Source organism: Molothrus ater, chromosome 3, assembly GCF_012460135.2.
Source record: "Molothrus ater isolate BHLD 08-10-18 breed brown headed cowbird chromosome 3, BPBGC_Mater_1.1, whole genome shotgun sequence".
Lineage (NCBI taxonomy): Eukaryota > Metazoa > Chordata > Aves > Passeriformes > Icteridae > Molothrus > Molothrus ater.
This window is the reverse complement of record NC_050480.2, coordinates 104,902,846-104,926,068: the sequence shown is the minus strand read 5'-3', so window position 1 is coordinate 104,926,068 and position 23,223 is coordinate 104,902,846. Positions and strand designations below refer to the sequence as shown.

Below are 23,223 nucleotides of genomic sequence, written 5' to 3'. Positions count from 1 at the left end.
ATTTAATTGTAAGACTTGATCACTGAACTCATAACCGTCTTTGTGCTCTCCCCGATTATGGGCCTGAAACACGGCAAATTAGAAACAAAAGAAAATCCAGAAATCCATTACTGTGGAATAGCAATTGAATCATCTGTCCAGCTTCTGTTGGACAATCTGTGTAGAATGCCTGCAGTTCTGACCCTTAGAAACATGCAGTCACCAGTACAGAGCAGTAAAACAGCTACTCATGCCAGATTATTCTTTACTTTTAGCAACAGGAAAAGAACATTGGGAGAAGAAAAAGGATATAATACAAGAAAAATTAAGCTGAACCTTAAGGATATTGGCTATTCTCCGATTGAACTCTAGCCAGGCATGATCTCATTAGATACCCTAATGGAGGTCTTTGTTCTGTTTAATGACTATTTTATTTTTTAAGAATCATTTTAATCTGTTTTTTTATTCTGTTTCTGGGTAAAAGTAGCTGCTCTTATTCTTTTTTTTTTTTTGGTTTTTTTTGGATGAAGATGAGGCAAAATCTGGGGGAAGCAGTTTTGATGTAATTTTAATAGCCCTGAAGTATTTGTCAAGTATTAGCTAAGCTATTGCCACTGTTTCATTTCCTGTTTGTCTTTCCATATGATTCTCTATTGGATTAAATCAGCATGATCATATGGTCAACATACAATATTCAGAAGTTACCACGAGTAGCTCCATCTGAATATGTTCCATGAATGATTTAAACTTGTGCATTCTTGGTCCAATCAAAAAATAATTTGAGCTTCATTCCACTATCATGTAAAGAAGATGACTGACCTTGCAATTACATTCCCCCTTCTTCCCCTCTTCCCTTTTACTGGAAGAAAAATATATAATATTTTCAGATTGAAAGTAATAAACCTTTTAATGGACAACTCTACAAAATATATTACCTGTCTTTGTGATTGTAAAGTCAGCTAAATCCTTTTGTTTCCTGTTCTTCAGCTTGTTAGAGGTGCTGGCTGACCACTTGAATGCTGAAATTGCGGCTGGAACTATTACATCTAAGCAGGATGCAATGGATTATATCACCTGGACGTACTTCTTCCGTCGACTTATAATGAACCCAACGTGAGTATACAATATAAAGGCAATTTAATCTCAAGGTAACTTGAGGTTAGAGTTGATCCAAAGGTGATCTGTCTGCTGTTGGAGCCTAGAAATACTTCACAGTCTCCAGTGCAGGAGCATTGCTGGCCTACATGTGGATTAAAATTTGTGAGCACATATTTTTTATAAATTTTACTCTAAATATAAATGCATTTTTTGGCAGATAACTTTACAACTTAGTTACAGCAATAAAATAACCTTATTGAGAGGGCTATACCAGCATCCCTAAAATAAAATTCCAGATTATCACATTCCTTCGGATATTGTATTTATAATGCAGTACCTTTTTTTTAGCTACCACATTGATATGTTCTGCTCAGTTTTCTTTAGAAAATTTATTAAGACTTGGACTTTCCTAATAAATGAGAGAATAACTATCAGCTGTTTCTCTGTGATAATGTTTGCTTTCATTAGGGTACCCTGGTGAAACCATGTGTGCAATATTTTCAGTGATTGCTATCATCCTGCCTAGCTCCAGCTGGTATGCAGATCATTCTGAGCTGTTCCACCAGTGTAGCCTGCCTTTGCCACAAGGCTGTTTTGGGTAAATGGTGTGTTACCTGTCATGTGATCATTCACCCACTAAAATAATGTGGCAAATAAAGAATTAACCATTTAGATCACTAAATATTTCTAGATGTACTCCAGTGTGTTGTGTTTCTGAAATCATGTTAATGTCCATAGCATTTGGCCAGATTTTCTGCCAGGTACTTTATGGGCAAGTGCTGCTGGGACCCTGCAGGTGATGAAATAATTTCCTTTAATTCTTTCTAAGTCTTTTATTAGTTTTTAATTCTGTATCTAGTCCTATGCTGAGAATCTCCCACAAAACAAACAGAATTTCCATCTAGTCTTCTTGAGAAATAAAAAATGCAGAGCATTAGAACTGTAAACTAAAGAAAGCATTTTCAATTTTCTTACTTTATAAGTGATACAATGCATACAGTTATGGGAAGGGTATTTCTCCTCTGAGAGTTAAATTATGATTTTTTAAAATGTTATATTTAATACTTTTTTAGTATAAAGAATAAGTACTATTCCTTTAAAATGTCTTGCTCTTGAATTGCTTTGGTAAAGTGCTGTAGTTGATTTGGTTTTGCTAAGCTTTGATCATGTGGTATCTGTGGTAGGTACATTTTTTTAAGACACAGCATATAGGCCAAAGGTAAGTGTGGAATATAGAAATATTGTTTCATTTAATAGGTAATCTCTTCCCAATATAAAAGAAGATTTCCTTTTGAGTGTGAGGTTGGCATGTTGATTGCTGGTCAGTTTTTCTCAGCAGTTTCTTTATTGTCATGGACAGCTAAATCTGGAGTTATCACAATTTCAACTTCAAAGCAAAAGTTCTGCTATTCTGAGATGGGAAGAATGTTGGGGGGGATGGGGGGCAAAAAAAAAGGAACTTCATAACGTTCATAATGAGATGTAGAGTCTTTGTAGGGAGAACCAGGATGAACAGATCTTGACTAGTTATGCCCATAATGGCAGGGTAGGAATGAATAATGAAGTTTCTATTGAAATTGGAGTCTTGCATTGGAACACCACACAGACAGGTTGGAACAGTTGACAAGTTGAGCTCTTTATCCACACAGGTACTCAGCATTCCTTCTGTACTTAGTCATAAAGGGAAAAAAAATAAGGACATTATTTACTCTGTCAAACAGTTTGTCAAATCATTTCTAGATACCAAGCACAAATGTAATGGATGTGCATGCATTCCATTCTTTGACATGATTACAGTCTTAAGTTTCATCCAAAGTTACTAAACTTAGTTAGTAGTTTTCCTGGACCTGCTATCTGTGGTATTTTCAGACCTTCTGAAAGCCAAGCAAGCAGTTCCAGCATGGTCAGTGTTTGAATGAGATACATCCAAGGAAAACTGAAGAGGTTTACAAAGAGAAGTCAGTGATTGTTGAGATAACTCTGAATAAGTTGCATTATGGTAATGGAGTTTTACTGTGCCATAAAAGAGCATATGAAATGATTGATATTATCAAACAAAAAATATTTGTGGTTCTTAATAATCCAAAGATTTTAGGATTTGGGTTGGGGTTTTTTTTGGTTTTTTTTCTCAAAAGAATAGAAGCACAATTGCTAGTTTTTGGTCTAGATGGTTATGCAATACTCATTCCTTGTCACTTGACAGAAGTGTTCTTTATTGTGTCCTGCCCCAAAGCAATTTTGTTGACTTTTTCTCCACTGTGAAACAAGACCTATTTTCCAGACAGCAGGTGATTGTACCTTAGTGGTGAATAAGTAATTCCCATATGCATGATAAGTAAAATGCCTTGGGATTCATTGGCATAAAAGTCATTGCATATGATGGTGTAAATCCCCAAAATAATGGGCTTAGGTAATATGCAGAAGATTTATATTCTCATTTATTGCCAGTTTTAGCTACTTGTATATTAAAGCTGCATAAACAAACGTAGGATCATCCCATCCAATTCCAATCCAGTACCATAAAATGCCTTACTGAATGCCTGCAATTTGTACTATTGAAGTAATGGTAATCTACCTTTGTTCTGGGATAGAGATCCAAGTATCTTTTTCCTCTAAGTATCCAGGTTTCTTCTAAACATGAAGTCATCATGAAAGTTTTCCTGGCAAACTTGAGATAATTTGTTAAACTTCTAATGATAGTTGTTTTAATGGTGTGGAAAATCATTGCATGGTAAAATACTCCTTCTCATCAAACCATTTTAATTTTCTTGTTTGATAAACTCCTGTTTCTCAAACTCTATGGAATAGGTTATAACTGTCTAGATAAGAGGGGTAATGGAGCTGTTGCTTTGGGGAAGGAGGGTAGCTGAGTGCTAGTTTTTTTTCCGATGCATGACAACTAGTCACGCTTATCCTGTTTGGGAGATCACACATGAATGACAGGGGTGGTCCTAATGAAATGTTTATCAAAGTGTTTCAGTCTCCAGATCCAGAGTTTCTTCCCTGTTCTTCCCTTCCCTGGAAACAGTTAATCCTAAGTGCAGAGCTTTTCACAGTTTCTGTGCTACCTCAGCCAAGGAGTGCAACATGTACTCCTTTCCACATGGAGCTGTAGTCCCTGTGTTCTTTACTTAGTCAAGGTCATATCACACAGATCAGCAAAGGGCCCTGTTCTTTGCAAGGGGCTACTTGGACAGGCTCATCTATCTCCATTCCTTTTCTGAAATGCCTTGGGTATTTCATTCTTTTACCCTTATAAAGGATTATAATTGTGACTTTCTATAAAAGAATGTCTATGAGAAATATTTTCTGTAAATCAGGTTATGATGTTTTCCAGATACATGTGCAGTAAAAGAGAAATAGAAATTTATAACAGATGTAAAGTTAAGCAGAATCATCTTTCATTTGGAAAGTTAATTTTTAGATATCCTAAGAGCACACATCACATCACTATTAAAATGTATGTATTTATGTATTTATATGTGAGAGTGCATCTGTGTACATGTGCACACTTACAAAACCAGGTTCTATGTAAATTCCTTGTGAAAACCTGAAAAAAGATATTTTATTATTTCATTCTGAGAATTATTATTAAGGGTTTTTTCCCCTTGATATCAGTTTTGCAAAGTTTTTTGGAGTGAATGAATAATACAGCATAAATTATAGTCTCAGGCTGATGAAGCCCTTATCATACATTTATGTTTTACTTTAAATTACATTTTCTCATTATGATTAGCTGAACATGTGAATAAAACATATGAATACAAATTATGGTTATATGCTGCTCCAGTATATTTTCTGCTATTATGATGACAGGTAATATCATGGTAGAAGTCAGTCAGAATGAAATACCTATGTATTTTGGTGACATAATCACAGTTATTCAGAATTTTAGGGTTAATTTGGAAGTGTGTCAGAAGGGAGATTAGTGAAGTTAAATTAGCTAAGATTAAGAAGTAAAATGGAAAATTTTTACAGTAGCTAGAATGTGCCAGTATATTGTACTGCAGTGATTACTAAAAACTAATATTTTCAATTGGTAAACAGATATTTCACACTGGACTTTGCCAAAGGACTCTTCCTTTCAAAATGACATTTAGACCTATATGCATGTACTGATATATATGCATGTATATATATTTAATAAATGACAGCTGTAGGCCTTATTATGAATATGATAACGAGAGTTTGTTCTTTGGAATTATCAGGGTCACAGTGATGTGAAAAGTACAGGATTGTAGTTCACAGTATAGTTTTACCAAATATTCAGACAAATAAAGATTGGCTGAGTCTGTCAGACAGGAGAGCCCCAGGCTGCTGAGTATTTGAGCTGCCTCCTGCTTCCCAGTCTGCTGCAATCTTAGGTGAGAATACAAAGCTGAAGACTCCACATCTCTCCATCCAGAAAGAAAATTCACATTATTTTCTTCCTGTTCTTGGATATGATTTACCTGTAAAAATTATCTGTTGGAATATATGATAGGAAAAAGAAAAATCTTATCAATATGTGAGCAAATTTATGTTTGGCTATGACCTCTCATCTCTCATGAATGCATCTTGGGAGATAAAAACTGTCTTGCAAATAATTAGAAGCACTGATGTGGGGGTAAATACTTTGCTGATGTCAGAGAAATTGAACTTGGTTTTGTTCCTTTTAAATGACAACAATGTGCAGTATACTAAAAGCTGATTAAAGGTAGCAATGTATCTGTTTCTCCCACCTGGCATACACAAAGATATGGATACAGGAAAAAGTGATAGGGGTAAAATGCAGGGTGGCATTACTGCCTGCAGCATGTGTGCACTCTGTAATGCCTTTTTGCAAGCCAGTCACGGACTCCAGAGTCAGTCAGTAATGCCTTAACAACAGAAGTGAGTTGGTACTTAAAGTCATATCTCTCTCTGGCTATGAAGATTCATCAGTTATGCCATATACTCTGTACCATTTCCATGGTGCTATTTGGAGATGGCAGCTGCTGAAGCTGATGAAAGTAAATATAAATGATGACTGCAGTAAAGGGACCCAGATTACTGTCTATGCTCCCCCATATTTGTTAATAACAAAATTTTGCTTTCAGAACTATAAAATCTCAGAAAGCACACTTTCTTGCTATCAAGTGTATGCTGTGGATTTGATGTTTCGTGCATTTGTTCATTGCATTTGACCTACTGACTAGCAAGGTTCTTCTTTAATATTTTTTGGCTGACTCTTGTCACCGATTTTCATTATGTGTGTCACTATTACCACCGTATAATCTGAACATAAAATACATGGTGCTGTAACAAATGACTCCACAGCATTGACAGTTATAGCAGGACCATTTCAAGGCTGATGAAAAATTTCCCAGAGAGATCTCAGGTCAGGTTTACATAAGCTAAACAGGAAATGATTGCCACCATTCACATTAAACCCTAAATGTTTTGTGTAACTTCATCTACATTTTATGTTCCTGCCTGTCTCTCTGTCTCTCTCAGCTGATGAAATTCCACACTTCCTTAGATTAGGGAAATGAGTTCATGTTTCAGTTTGTTGCTCTTGCTAAGCTCTGCAAGGTTTTGGGATTTAAAATGTGTTATTTAATAGACAATAAAAAGTTCCTTCAGCTTTTGATTGTTTAAATTTTACATACTTTGTAAATTTTTATGATACCTAGGGGTTTGTTACTGCTTTTTCCCTATGGACTACTAATGGAAGTTAGCCTGTCTAGCCCATGTGCTAGATGCTGTTAGGATAAAACTGCCTTTGACTTTCACACCTCTCAGGGGACGAGTAATTGTTGTGTTCAAACAGCCTGTAATTGTGATCCCGCTGGCTTTCTCAGTACGCTTCTGGCTATTAGAATCATTAAACAACTCAGCACCTGTTAACAGCATTGTAAATATTCAACCCTGCTTGTGTGCAGGTTGAGTCCAATATAGGAGAAGGCTTACAGAGCCCAGCCTCATAAATTAGAGCTTCTGACAAGTCAATTATTGTGAAACTGGGCTTCACTGTGAAATAAATGAAATGGTGTGCTGATAAAAAGGTAGGCTGTCTGTTTATAGCAAAGGGGAACTAATGACTAGATGATTCAATGCAGTGAGCATGAAACTGCATTGTTTTTATTCTTTATCTGTAATTAAATAGTTAGGCAATATTGCTTCATAGAGGAACTCACATATTATGCAGTTTTTATACTTGGAACATACCAACGTGCAGAATTCAACTTGCATTTATTCCTGAGCATTGAAATCTAATGTCATGATACCTGTGTTTTCACTAATAATTTTAACAGTCTTTCAAGATGAATGGCTTTGATTTTTATTAGGGGAAAATGTGCTGAATGACCAAGAAGCTCCTGTGGGTTTGCTCAAAATTATATCTGCCTCATTACAGACAGTAGTTAAAACATACTGGTACCACTTCACTCAAGATTACAAACCATTTAAGATTTTTCTTTACATTGTTTTATTTCCACTAGGCAGCTACATATTCATTCCTTTAACTACAAGTTACAAAGCAGTAAATTTAAATTTCACAAAAAAATTCGAAAGATATTATAAATTCCTCTGTGACGATAACTTCAGTTAACTGCAGTGAAATATTGCAAATCAGGCAGAGAATAATAGCACAAACCTGTTTGAATTGGTGTCTTAAATTACATTCTCAGGAAAGAATTTTAGTGTATTGCCCATGTTCCTTTTTTTTGTTTTATCAGTATTCATCATGAGTGTCATGGTACTGCAAATAAAGGTGCTGAAATTATATGGTGGAAGTCTGAATACCGTGACAACAAAAAGTGCCTTAATTATAAGCATTTCAGAAGTATTCTATTCAATTTAGAGAACTAATAATGAATCATTAGTGGTTTAGGAGTATAAAATAGAAATTCTTTTTCACCTCCTTAAACAACTTATTTAGCTAATTTGCTCAATTATTTTCAGAAGGTAAACAAAATTTGACAAAATAATTCCTGCTAATAACCAGAAAATAAATGTGATTTGTGATGTCAAGCAAATAAAATGGGCAGGTAGAAATTTTGACCATTTTGTATTATCCCTCTATCACTTAATTTAAAGGACACTCATGAAATTTAGGTTGCATCAAAAACACTATTAAAATAATTTTTCAACAGATGAGTTTTCTTTGCATGAGGCTGATAATATATGGCTGGCTAGTACATAAAATGTGTAAGTCAATACAAATAGTTTGGTTTGGTTTTGAACAATAGGTGTGTTGGAAGTTTATCAGATCATCTCAGCATGAACCCATACCCTATATAAAAAGTCACAGAGTTGAATATTCCACTGCCATGTATCTATGCTTTTTTGTTGTCTCATGTAGCTGGCTGGTATCAGAACACATTTATTAAAACTTATGATAGTACTGGTTTACTCCAACTTTACCCAATTATAAGTGAACATTTAAAGCTTCAGAGAATTAATCCCATAATTTGGAGTTAATAGCAAGAGGAAAATATCTGGACATTGCAATACTGCTATTTAGCATTCAGGCTTTTTCAGTTATGCTATGGCTATTTAAAAAGATGTATGGTAAAAACTTTGTTTAGGAAAATAATAATGAAAATCATATTATGTAAATTAAGCAGTTATGTAAGGACATTTGTAGCTTATAAATTTAATTCCATCTTTTGAAGTTTGCAAACAGCAGCATTACAGTAAATGATGTAGAATTTAACTCAGAGAATGGGATTCATCTGCCCAAATATAACATCCACAACTGAACTGGTTGTCTAAAGTTCTCTTTTTCTTTTTTTAATCAGTGATTACATTTCACCTCATTAGTAATGTAGAAGTAGATATTTAAAATACTTCAGATGAATAGTATTCTGCAGGTGCACTTTTCTTTCCAGTGACAGTGAAAGGAGTTTAAAAAAATGAACTCAGGTGCAGCAATAACTTTGTAAAATTGGCTAAAATGAATCTCAGTATGCTCTTTTGCAGCCTGTTGTTCACCTTCACAAAATAGCATTGAAAGAACCCACTCTCGATTACAGTGGGGTTATTTCAAGTGGGAATGCTGAGTACAAGATCATAACAATCGTAAATTTTAGTAAAGCAAGGCAGGTAGAACAAAGGAGCATCTTTCATCATTGCACAATCAGTAGTCTATTTCTGTCACAGTATTTGACAGGATTAAATGAGCAATGACTACCTTTTTTATTCTGCTTTTTAACAGTTCAATAAATAATCAGATTTTATGTTTGTTTTAATTCTGCTTTGAAATTGCATGGTTTAATTACTCTGCTTAAATTCAAAATTTTAAAACTTTCTAAGCATGCTCATTACTAATTGAATTTAATTGTTGCTTCCTGATCTGGTGGCTTTGCTGAATGTAGGGACACAAGTCCTTACTGCATTTTTATCTGGAGTAAAAGTTCTCACTGAAGTCATGTTGGTTTATATGAGTAAAATCTTATAATATACCTCCAGCTCTACAGTTAAGGAGTGCAAACTTCAGTCACTGTGTCTTTTTTATATGCTAACATAAAAAGAAAATATATTTTGGCCCACTTTATAAGCATTTTCCCTTCATACAGAGAACTAAGCCATTTTGATGATATAGCTTACCTAAATATTTTGTCTGATGGTAAGTGTGTGACGGAACCACATTAACAAATACCCTATTCCTTTTTTTAGCAATTCTAACTTTGAGAATAAAATGTCACAGAAATATAACAACAAAGACCAACATTTGGATTGGTATAAACTTACTTTTTCAGGAGATGTCACTATATGCCTAGTTTTACTTTCAGAGTTGCAGGATGTAAGGACAGTTGCTCTCCTGGGTTGGGGGTTCTTCTTTCATCTTGAAGTTAAAATACTGTTACTTGTGTTAGCATTGCTTGTTTACTTTCACACTTATCAGGAAAGTGTACCTGTGAAAGCAGGAAAATTTTCCCACTAATAAAGTAGAGTCAGTCCAGTTTTGTTGGTATCAACCTTTCTATTAATAGATGGACCAATTGCCATCTTTCATATGTACATGCTTGTCTTATGTTGGTTACTCCCATAAACCGTTTAAGAATCATGGATTTCTTGTTCATCTTTAAAAAGGACTGTATTTAATTGCTTAATATGGATATTTGATGTTTCATGTGTATACTGTAGAAACCTTGTAAGTTTTCTTAGAAGACACTGATGTTAAAAATCTTCAGACTGTAAAAAATATTCATGTAATGTGTCTGCTCTCATTTTATCTAGTTACTATAACTTGGATGATGTGAGCCATGACACGATGAATAAGTACCTCTCAAGCCTTGTTGAGAAATCCCTGTTTGATTTGGAAGGCTCCTACTGTATTGAAGTTGGGGAGGTAAGACTAATCTGTACCTTACAAGATTCAGTAAGATACACACTCTTAGGAGCTGTGAACAGCAAGATACACACCCCTTGATGGGAGATGTTAGGGCAGGGTTTGTCTTTGTTAGACTTAGGTTGAAAACTCTTGTGGCTAAATTATAATGCTAAATTGTTTTTTGTGTTCTCTCTTAAAAGTAGTCTGAACATGTTTCACAGTTATGTAGGAGCATGTTATACTGAGCCACTTGGGAGCTCTGTGTTTGATTCCTCCTCTCTTGTAACAGGATAATCGCAGCATTGAGCCGCTGACATACGGCCGTATTGCCTCCTATTACTATCTGAAGCATCCAACTATTGGGATGTTCAAGGATCAGTTGAAACCTGAAAGCAATATTGAAGAATTGCTCTTAATTCTGACAGTAAGTGCTGATATTTCTTAAAAATACTTTTTTTTACTCTTAAAAACACAAGTATTTGAAAAAAACATGCAAAATAAAGAAGAGCCTTTCACCCCAATCTCTAATTTAATTTTTATTGTTTTGAGAAGCATACCTGAATCATTTTTGGTGTTTCAAGTGTTTCATCTTATCAGTACATCAAAATTACACTTCTTTCTGTTCTTACATTCCTTATAATGTGTATGATCTATACAAATCTGATATTTGTCTTTCCTAAGTTGAGTATATTATTAAACGCCATAGGAATGACTGCTTACACTAAATCTGTAGCAGGACCATCAGTTTGTCCTGGGACAATCTGGAAGATACAGCAGCTTTAAGGGGGAGGGGAAACCTGTGGGAAACACCTCTCTCCTCTCTTCTTTCCCTTTTCCCAGTCCCTGAGGTCATAACCTGCAATAACAACAGCATCTCCCACAGTTAGTCTAGAGGCTGTTTAACAGAGAAGTGCAATGCAAGGGCAAAGACACCGTGTATGATGCACTGTGTTAGTACTACATTCTCATATAAAAGAATCAAGGTTTATTCCATTTTCCTTTTTAAGTACTTACATAGTTACTACTACAGATTTTCTTTTTTCAACATGCTGTAATTCTACTTCTACAAATATATTTTAAAACAAGAAGTGCCTGAATATTATCCAGGAAAACTTATTTCTACCCCTATATGATTGTAGTCTCTTTTACATTAAATACATTATACAAGTGGCCCAAATTCAGTAATATTCTGATTTCTAAGTGTTACCTTCCAAATTTGAAGTCCTGTCTTAGAGTATTTATATATCTTACTTTTGTATTAATTCTTGTTTTGGCATGCTGCCAAAACTTCTCTGAAGAGAAATACAGGAAGTTAAAATACTGCTATTCAACAGTTTGTAACTCAACAAAACCTGATCAGCATTTTATGAGACTAGGAAAACCACTTTTCTAGTACAGAGACTTTTCTTCCTGATAAATTTAAAGCACCTGCTGCAAACATTCAGAGTGTTACAGCTCAGAAATAAAGGCCACAGTAATCTTTTGTAATGGAAACTGTTAGACAGCCTAAATAGGGGAATTGCTATCACTGACCCTGCAGTATCTGTTGTTCTGCTGCCAGAAAACATTGCAATTACACTAAATGAAATTCAGTGTATTCGGGTGAATTCAAAATGGTAATCATCCACAATACCTAGATATGCTGTATGTAAAATAACTAAAATTTTAAGAACAAATACCCACATGTGAACAGAAGTTAACTAATACAATGTTGAGTATTCAAGAAGAGTGCTTTACTCCAGCTGCTGTCTCTTTAAAATGTCTCTAGTGAAAATTTTCTGCATCTAGACATGTCAGGATTTTTTTTTCCAACAAATTTGGTAAGGAAAGTTTGAGAATATTAGCAGAGATGGCATTTCATAATACTGCCTTAGCTGATGAGCAGGATATCGAACAGGAATGATGGAAGAACCTAGTGCTGCCTGTTTGAATTTGTCTGTTGGAACAGTGTGCATTCATGAATTGCAAAAGTAACTGGCAAATATTCTATTGTAGATGAAACTTAGGACCCTAATGCTGGGTAGAGATTGTAAAATTTTAAGTTAATTAATCTTGCTTTAATTTTTTTTTTTTTTTTTTTTTTTATTTCCTGATAGTAAAGTTCTGGAAGTTGTCCATTTACAATCTCAAGAGGAATGAGACTAAAAATAAAATTGCTTAGGGGTCAAAATGAGCCATATGTATCAGTTTTAAAGGTGAAAAGGATTTACGAGTGCTGGATGCCATTAGAGCTGACAGCTCTTGCTTACTTTTTATGTGGATGTTGATTCTCATAATTACTAATGGAACTACTATTCTGTCTTGTTGAAGGTGCAAAATGAAAGGTTTTTTCATCTGATGTAGTGTTGGAAAGAAATGCCATTTCAACAGTTACTGCCAGGGATGGTTTTTCCCCCTAAACACTGCGCATTAATGAGGTTTATAATTACAGCAGTTGCTTCACACCTCTATTGTTAACCAATGACATTACATCTGCCTCACTCCACTGCTGCCCTCCTCCTCCTTATTGAAGCATTTAGCGGTTTTGGCAATAGGGAATTGCATGGCATGGGGTAAGTAGTCTAATTAGGTATAAGTGAAAACCCTGAGGGAAAAGGATGTTTAAAAAGTAATTTGAAGAATCTCTTAATGATGCTGAAACTGAAAGCTGTAGCTATAGTACAAAAAGGCCTGTTACCATTGAAAAAATAATTGTAATTGTGATTATTCTGCTGATCACTGTTTTAAATTATATGTTTTCAAATTTTGGACTGTGTTTTTTTTAAGAATAACCATCCAAGCATTTCTCATGCAGTTGCAGGATTTCATAGATGTAACACTTATTATTAGTTGGAGTTTTAATAAAGCTTGCAAACCTTTAGGTATTTACAAGTTTCTGATGTACATAAGGAAGGCAGAAGTGAACAATTAGAAGAAAGTAAATCCTGATTTTGATTTTTCACATGGGATATATATACCAAATATGTAATTAACTTGGAGAGTAGCAAAAGTTTGTTTAAAACAAACCGTGGAAAAAAGCAAGATTTTGTTCAAGAATTCAGAAATTTAATATTGAATTAAAGGGGTTAAGTCTGAGTTTTATTAAGGGATTTTGATTTTCAGATTGATATTTTTGCATGCTGAATGGAAGTGTTCAAAATTCAGGGTTGATCACCAGTGAGTGATCATGAATCTTTATAATTCACGTGCAAAAGCTGCTGTGAGTCATCCAGTTTCTAGTGTTGATGGATCTCTCAAAAAAGTCACATAATAGCAGGATTTGTTTTCACTTAGTGGAAGACCACTCCTAGTCTTGTCTAGTATCTGTTCTTTTCTCGGTTTTTATTTTACCTATTCATTTTGATCATCTGCCAGAATTTTACAAGATCAAATGAATTTTTTTCCCATTCTGGTATAGGGGTTGAGTATTCATAACATGAACAGGAGCAGGGCACATGGGAACAGCCCAACAGTAATGTTGGAAATATGCAGTAATAAGTGATTCAGATAGGTGGGCAAAAATCCCCTTCTGTTTTGCCTGCTCTTCTCAGTAACTCTGTACCTGAGATGTTTGAGCTGTCTTGTGTTTGCAGTTAGCAGGTGGAACTTCACATTCAGTTGTTTTTGTCACTGGCTTGTGCTAGTAAACTGGTATTTTTTTTCTGAGAGAAAATGTTTGATGTTTTTCCATAGAGCTTTCTTTAAACCTTTCCTAACCGTGCTTAGGCAGTGGTAATCCAAATGAGCTTAATCACTGTTGAGTTATGGTGCTTATTGCATTAAGTATTATTGATGAGGAAGTGTTCATGAATTATTACTGACAGGCTGGATTTCCCTGAGGTGCCTAAAGACTGTTTCCTTTAATTCTAATAGTTAGGTGCAGAGATTAAAGAAGAGGTCTAGGCAAGAAACGACGATAGATACTTTAGGGTAATTCTTGTCTTTTTCTGCACAAATGTTTTTAAAATCAACTAACTAGCAGTTTGTTGTACCTTGAGGAAGGAAAGTCTGTCTTTCTGATTGATCAGGGCTGTGACACCTAGATCCACTAGTTTATGATTTTTGGTGATTTTTAACTTATCTTGTTATCTGGTTAATATTGACAGAGCAAAAAATTTGTCATACCTGTCCATACCAGACAGTGAAGGGGAGAACATCATTCCCATCTTTCATCTCTTGTTTTAGCTACATGTTGTCCTTGATTACTTTTTTTTTTTTTTTTAATTCTGCCTATAAAGGAGGTCTGGTTGGTTTTCATGCACCTACTGCTGTCTTTCATGTAAACTGTTAATAAGAAAGAGGGAGTTTTTCTTAGAAAAGGGACCTTGGAGAGAGAATATGGTATTTTTGTTATAGTGGAGCATCCGTGTCTGTCTTTCTGTGATACAAACATGGACATAGAAGTTTGGTCTCCACATGCCTCTTCCCTTTATTTCTTTCTGAAAATAGATATGGTGACACTGGCTTGTATTAGACTAAGTAATTTGGAACTCAGCAGAAAATCTGTCATTGTTGGAGTCACAGACCTGAAGGTAGAAGGAGGAAGTTTATGAAACAGGCACTCTCCATTCAAGATACATAGATAGCAAATGAGTAGAGTTATTAATGCCTTCTCTGTCTTTCATTACCTGATAGGTATTTGTACTACGAGAACCCAGATAACTCAATTAACCTGTAGCTTTATTTCCTCTTCATCGTTGTTGGCAATTTCTATTCCAACCAGGGAATATGCAATTCTTTGAGAGTATTTACACTCTCAGTCTAAAATAATTTTATTTCTGGATGGGGATTCTGTTGCTGATTTGGTCTCCTGTGAAGGGACTGCAAAGGTTTCTGACTCAGTGATAAACCATCTTTTCAACAGGTCTCCAGTTAAACACCAGGGAAGGAGGAATTAATGCCTCACAAAAGTACTGTCAGAAAAAGAAGCTGATGTGATCTGTTTTGTTTAGTATTTTCCCTGCAAGCCATAGCAGAAACATTGCTTTTAGGAATTTTTAAGATATTATATTAAACTGGGTCTCTGTTCTTTAGTAATTTCAGGAAAAAATCAGGTCACTCTTCCTAAGTCAGTCAGTGTTTACAGTTAGTGTAAAATTAGATTTGCATTTAATTTAGAAGAAAGTAAAGGTGCTGCTATGATTTTCTTCCAGGCATAAAAGCACAGCAAAACTATATTTGTTAAGTTATTCTTTTTGAATATGGCATTTCAGCGTCAATAACTGAAGTATTTTATAATGTAAAATTTATGTCAGATAGAAAGCAATTTATTATATGCTAGTCTTTAAAGAATTTCCATGTCTGATTTCATATCTATGGTACACTCAACAATGTGAACATCAGTGCTGTGGCCTCAGCCATTATTCATATTTTAGTTGTAGAAGAAATATTTTTAACAGAAGAAAAGTGTTACCTCTTACAATTAAATATTTTCTTTACAATAAATCTCTACCAAGGACTGTTCAATACATAAAGTTCATCCTAAACACAGACATTTCTTGGATAATTGACTTAATTTTTGTACAGTCCATATTCTCTGGATTTTAAGATGTTAAAGCATTTGTGCTTCAGCTCCCACTTGAATCATCTAGATGGTATCAGTGTTTAATAGTTTAAATTTTTAAATGATGTAGGGGTTCATGAAAACAAAACAAAATATGACTGCATTTCAATAGCATCCAAATTTCATCATCTATATCCAGTATATTCAAAAACATCTTGTACTTAGCAGAAAAAGTACTTATATGGATACTCACACATTTAATTAGTCTTGATTTTTCTCTAGTTCCAGTAGATGGAGCAGTTTTTAATGTTGCTGTAGTACTTGAATTTAGTCATTTTTTTCTAACATCATGACACAGCTGTTTCCTGGTCTTCTTTTTCCAAATTATTATTTGAGCCTTAGTTTGAAGGCATAATATGCTGGCTTCCTTTCCAGGAAAGCACAGTCCATTAGTAAATCAAGGTAACAATGCCCACCAGTGACAGCTAACTCAACATGGCCTAAGTCTTCCATTTTTATGGCATCAATAAGAAAGAATTACAGTCAATACCAGAATATACAAATCCTTTCCATCTCCTATGGAAAGGATTTGTATATTCTGGTATTGACTGTATGCATGAATTTCTAACCTCCAATTTACCAGTCTCCTTTTTACCCCATCCAATCTTCTTGTTTCATTTCTGTCATCATATGTCAGTTGAGAAAAAAAAAAAAAACCCTAACTGAAGCAATACTCGCAAAAGCTGAATTAAAACCTATTTTAAAGTTGCAGCTAAACATTTTTGAAAAACAGTTGCTAGGACAAAGGTCATAAAACAAGAACTGTTATCTTGAATATAATATGGGGGGTTTTTTCAGGTTTTTTGTTTTATTTGCTGTGATTGCAGTTCAGCATCCAAGGAAATAAACCTTTGGAAAGTGTATATAGCTGTGGTAGTAGAAAGCAGTAGCCACAGGCTATATCCCCATTTCAAACACCTGCTTTAGTAACAATTTCTGTCAGAAAAAATGAGGAAATAAATTCCTTTACCAGGATGCAGTTATAGCAGCAAAGCACTCATGTATAGAAATGGAAGGTATTCTGAGAGCCAGGCAGGCAGAAGTGCTGTCCTGGTCTGGTGGAGGTGAACATTGGCTGCCATCTGTGGCAAATCAGTGTTTCCCTATGGTAGAAGCAAGTTCAGTGATAGCAAACTTGGCTTAGCTGACTGCTCAAAGCTGCATGCAGTTCACCCATGGACCACTTATTTGTTTGTCTTTTTTAGCACCAACAGGTTTTACTTACTGCTTGATAGTTAGAATCATAGCCACCATCATGCAAGGTTTCAAATTATGCAGAGTTGTATGCAAAGTATTCATACAGGAAATGGAATGGGTTTTTTCAGCAGTCATGTCATGTGGCTGTATATTTTCAAATAGACAATATATTTGTTGAAATAATGTTTGTGTTTGTTGGAGCAGAACTGAAGTTCTCAACAGCATCTTTATTATGGTAAAGCTGAATGTTTTATAATCTGTAAGGCTGCTTTGAGCAATGGCTGTGTGTTCTCGGATCCCAAATGCTCCAGCAGGAGGTCTTACAAGCTCAGTTTGTATTTAGCAAGTCAGTTCAAGTTCTACCTGCTTTATTCCTCCCAGTTTGTAATTGAGGCAGGATAAGCAAATTCAGGCTTTCTGCACTCTGCAGTACTTTTGTCAAAATTGTCTTCTAGAGAATGCCTTTGCCTTTGATAGATTTATATAATTGTATTACAAGTTGTGGCAGTTAACAATCATATTGATGACTTTGTTTTCATAGAATACAGTTCACTTAGTGACACCAACTGGGCCATACAGACTGCTGTTTAAAGACACAAAAATACTTTTCTCTGTCAGCATAGAAAATATTGCTTGTAAAACTCTTAAGAAAGAGGATTACATTGTAGCTTGTTCTCTGATCTGAACAGAAATTTTAGGAGAAGGATTGGTTTGGCTGAAATGATTACATCATGCAAGATTGATATCCAGCATATATTGTTCCTTTAGCATAGTAGTTAAAGGAAAAAAAAAAGGACATAAGAGGATTACTGATCAGTCATTAATGAAGTATCTGACACTTGTATTTTCCTATTTGCATTTAGATTCTTTCTTTGTCTCATTTTCTTTTTATTTTTGTTCCTGATGGGGGTCTGTCTAGCTTCAGAAATTGAATTTTACTTTAAATCTTGATGTTATGTATTATCAGAGATGAACTTTTAAGAAATTGACTTCTCTATTTAGAAATATTTAAGAAATAGGCCTCTCCTATTGCCTAATATTTACAAGATGTTTTATTTCACAGATACTTAGGGAGGCTATCTGTAATGTTAGAAGAAATTGCAAAAGGATTTTTGCTACCAAAAGGCCTTAGAATTTGAAAAAATTTGAAAGCATTTGAAAAAAATTGTATATATATTTGGAAATTTCTTGTACAATAGGAAGGTTGCTTCTAGAGAACAAATGGTTGCACATTTTCTTCACCTCTGCAACTGTAATAAATATAAGACAGACATCAAAGCAAAGGATTAGAATTGATGTATGGGAAAATTGTCAATGTATGCACTCTTATTACTACTTTTTACTGGGGTAGTGCTCAAATTCAGCTTTCCTTAATTTACAGTAGGCCACTGTCCTCTTTCCATGGAAGAGTCAAATCAGACATCACCAATTTGATTGGGTTGCCCACATTCCAATTTCCACTTCCACCTCCTTTCCTTTCTGTCATCCAGTGGAAAAGAGTAGCAAGCCAGCAGAGATCACTCGAACTACTTGTTTTCAGAAAGAGAAAATCTCTCAAGTCTTTTACAGGGTGAGAAAACAGCTAAAATTCCTCTCACAATAGGCCTCTTAAATGTTTCTCCTGACTGGATGTCACCATGCTTGCTTACAAAATGGGTGCTTACAACATGTCTCTTGACAAAAGATTTTTAGGTACAAGTGATGCATACAATATTAGGAAATTTTATCTTAAACATATTAAATCATTGAATGCACAGTATTTTGTAGGTTAAGGAGATTAATTTCAACTGCTTTATCATTCGCTTAAGGCAACAAGCAATTATAAGCAACATGATGTGTAGATAATAGATTATTTTTTCTTTTATATATGATTGTCTTAGTTTACTATATGCAGTCATATAAGATGCTAATTTTTAATACTTCTTTAGCTACAAGAATGCATGTTTGCTTTCTCTTGATTCACACAGAACAGATGGATGCTTGACTGCCTGCTAATCCACAGCTGGAATGGTTTCAGCGGTTTCCACGTTGCTGGGTTAGAGTGGCTTTTCTAGTGGACTGAGAGGGCAGCAAGAGAGGGATATCATTATTCATCAGTATCCCAGTGGGATCACTGCCAGCAGAGATTAATTTTTTCTGTTATGCTTGTAAAACAAGCTCAGGTGGAGTCTCTAATCCTCAGGGCACGGGTGGCAGATCAAGGAAGATGCTACAAAGCTAGTTAATTTTCAGATTCTAGGGGAAACAGAAGCTCTGTTAGATGTATAAATACATGATTGCAAATTTAAGTAGCTCAAATCCAAATGGGATCTTCCTAGACATCTGGTCCTGAAAATCTCTGTTTTCTTTGTCTTTTAAAAGAAGTTCTTAAAACTTTATGCCAGAGGCAAAATATCTTCAACTCTCTTAATCATCAGTTATCATTCCATTTTTTTTTTATACAGATCTTACAATGTATTTTAGATTACTGTCTTTATTTACATGTAGGCAAGTGTAGGAACACTATCTGTGTAGGAACACTGAGTTTACAGTGTTTTCACAAATTTGTGTGCAAATATGACAACCACCAAGAAAAATTACCACTTACCATCAGAAAAGGATTAGATTTGCCTTGCATGGTACATCTATTTTGGTAATGGCATATCCTGTTAAGGTCCACTGTGGTACAAGGGCATTTTTCCCATGTTATTCTTGGTATCAGACCTGTTGTCATTTGTAACAGAAATGTTGATGGAACTCAAATCAAGCATCCCAAAAAAATCACAAGTTGTCTATTTGTTTAATAGACTTCACATATTTTTCTTTTACTGACTTTTTTGTTTCCTCAGTAATGACCCTGCTTTCTCACCCTTGTAATTACCAGTGATTTCCATCCATGTAGTTCCTTGTAGCTCTTGAGTTGTTCAAAACATTGGGTTAGATTTTCAGGCAATGTTAATTCACATAGTTACACTGAAATGAATGGAGATGTGCCAGTTTTTATCAGCAGGGAACTACCCTTATTGAAATTTACTTGCAACAGCTGTCATTTCCTCTTAGAGCTGTGGGTTTTTATTATTATATTAAACTATTTTCATTTTAAAGTGCTCAGAGTGAGACCAGTAGCATTGGCTTGCTGAAAAGACATTGTGCATGTAGGCACCTTCCAAGTTTCCCATATATTTCTGCCAGTTTGTATTGTTCTTCTGTTATTCTGGGCTTGAGCCTCTCTTGAGCACAGGCTGCTACTCATTTCACCACATGATGACAGGTATTCACGCCTGTGAACTTTTTATTCCCTTTTGTCTCTGGTCACATAGTAGTCTAGATCCGGAATTTAATCCAGTACAAAAATGCAGCAGTGTGCATTTGTGGCTCCCCACTAGGGGACCTGCCACAGGTCAGCAGATTTGAAATCTGGTTTTCAGCACACAGAGCTTTTCCAGCTTGCCATTAACATATACAGTAAGTAGGGGCCCCATTGCACATAAAGAATTAGTAGCGCTTACTCCTGTGTCCATGCAGAGTGGCATTAACTTAATGCAGGGATCTGTTAACTTCTTCCCTGGGTCTGGGCTCTGCACTGAAAGATCCCAATGCAGGATCAAAGCCAAAGATGGAAAATGACTGATCGCTTTCCCAGGGAAAGCTGTGTGCCAGCATTTGCTATTCCAGTTTTTATTGCTATCATCATCTCAGTCAGCAGTTGGGCCAGCTGATGCAGCCAAGCTCAATTTCAAAATGCAGACATCCAAATGGATCTGAAGTGGAGTTCTCGTGACAATGAGACTTTTGAATGTATATTCAGAGAGATTTTCCCAGTTTCCTGTGAGCAGATTACTGAGTTCATGCACTGAAAAGCTGTTCTGTAGTAGTGCAATACAATTTGTTTCAGTACAACCAAAACCAGTCAATTTTAAATCTTTTCTATAATATGACTTGAGATTACAGGGAAAGTAAGCTGTGGCTTACTGCCCTATCTAGCTTTTAAGATGAAAAAAATAAAACATGATAACACATTCAAAATGTGCAGGTTTGAAGCATTCTCATGAGAAATAATCAGAAAAATCAGGCATTTTGGAGAGGCAAAAACTCTAATATACCATTTACAGCAATAGAATATAGTAATTCTCTCACATTATGAAAATTCACTTTATAAATGGAATTTTTACCATTCCATTTATATTTATTTGCTGTGGTCAAAGTATCTTATTCTAGGTGAATAATGTGTATTCAGTACCAGATGTTTGTTCTTTTTTTTGTCCTAATTTAGTCTTCTTCTGCATTTATTTTTTCATGAACTGTGCAAGTACTACAGGAATACTTGTAAGCAATAATTTAACTTAAAAACCTAAGAGCAAACTAAGGCCACATCTATGAAAGTTGTACAGGCTTAATACTATGAAAGTACCTAGACATTCAAGGAAAATGTATTTTTAGGACTGGTTTTATTAGGACTGGCCAGAAAAAGTAGGACTGAATTATGACTGTGATCATAACCTTTATGAAATAAGGAATGTGAGAGGTAGAACTTAAAATCATGAATTCATTCCTTGTTATAATGTTTTAGTAAAGTATGTAACTTAAATAGGAAAATTTCCTGAAATAGAATGGCTCTATAAGGATATTTTTAACATTAGTAAGAAAACTACAGTGATTGTATTATCTATTTCTGTATCTTCCCCTACACTGAAGCTCAGCTTCTCTAATATGCTTAGGAAGCTAGAGGAAAAAAAAAGGAAAATCAACTTTCAAGTTAGTATAGAAGTCCTAAGAGCTTCTTTCCAATGTCAAATCATGGTTACTTTATAATAATCCTCCAACTCCTATCTGTTAGCATGCTTGCATATTCTTTTATCAACTCCATGCTGAAGCAGAGGTCTGTAATTTAACTTTGTAGTTTAGAAGTTCCCAGATCTGCCAGGTCACTCTCTGCTACTGGTAGCTAATATTGCTGACCTCCTATTGCTCTGTGAGCAGTGGCAAAGGTCTTTCAGACTCCTGACCCCTGGTCATCAGGAATGTCATCTGTAGTTTGTAGTTTGGATGTTTTAAGTAAGAGGTGAACTTGTGAAATCTAAACCCTTTAGGGTGTTTTTAAGTGATCACTCAACTGTTTCATTGCCCTAGGTTGTGCTTTTTATGATGTCTGTAATTGTAAAATTTGTGGTGTTTATCATACACAGCTATTTAAAAGCAAAAATCAAGCACTTGTCTATTTAAAGTATGAGAATACAATTAATATATTGCATATTAACATAATAATAGATTAATTAATAATTAATTTTTCTGACCACTAACATGAGGACTAAGAATTGTAAGAACTTCTAACTTTTATGTTCTTATAAAATATGTTTGTGGGTCTCCTGATGGAAATGGGCCCATTTTAAATCATGAAGGATAGTTAAAAATTAATGTTTAAAATATAATAGATTTGCATAATTGCATGTTGATGGGTTTTACAACTTTGTCTCTTTAACTTCTCTTGTCCAGCTGGAAATTTCCAGTGTTTGTTCTGTTGAGTCTTAAATCTAGAGACAGAGCCCAGAGTAGCCCAGCCTCACTGCTTTGCTCTTACCCAGTTAATTGGGTTAATGTTACACTTTGAATTCATACCTTTTTTTTTAATGTATATCTATTATCTCTAAAAGTGCATTAAACACTAATTGAATAATTTTTTTTTTAAGTTTCTATTTATTTTAGAAGATACTGAGCAGGTCTTTTTCCTTGGACAATGCTCTCCATTAAATGAATCTGTTTCCCTCCTTTTCCAGAGGGTGAAGAGTGGTCTGATGGGGTGCTTAAAAAGTGACTGGAGCATTTTCCTATAACGTGAGCTGGAGTGGAGGGTGAGGGCAGAGAGAGCCCAAGAGGGGACCCCCTCTCCCCAGGCAGGGACAGCTGGTGCCTAAAGGCTGCGGCTCTGACTCCTCTGTGCCCTGTGGCTCAGGGCTGGCACAGGGCTCTGCCTCCTGCCTTTCCTCCCTGACAGCCACCAGCCCTGGAAAGGGAGCCATGGGAAGGCCCCAAGGGGAAGGAACTGCACTGCAGGGCTGGCTCTAAAATGCTGGATGCAGTTTGATGGCACTGCCACAAACGCATGTAGTTTATGGGGAGATGTTGTACAATA

General features: G+C 35.3%; 1 protein-coding gene across 1 annotated transcript in view; it reads left to right on the top strand.

Moving 5' to 3' along the window:
- Positions 1 to 23,223, top strand: part of ASCC3 (activating signal cointegrator 1 complex subunit 3) — a 251,823-nt gene that overhangs the window by 201,042 nt on the left and 27,558 nt on the right. Inside the window, exons 34-36 of the mRNA XM_036380163.2 lie at positions 967 to 1,092; positions 10,282 to 10,393; positions 10,665 to 10,799. Of these exons, the coding sequence (XP_036236056.1) occupies positions 967 to 1,092; positions 10,282 to 10,393; positions 10,665 to 10,799 (373 nt within the window). The remainder of the gene's footprint in view (positions 1 to 966; positions 1,093 to 10,281; positions 10,394 to 10,664; positions 10,800 to 23,223) is intronic.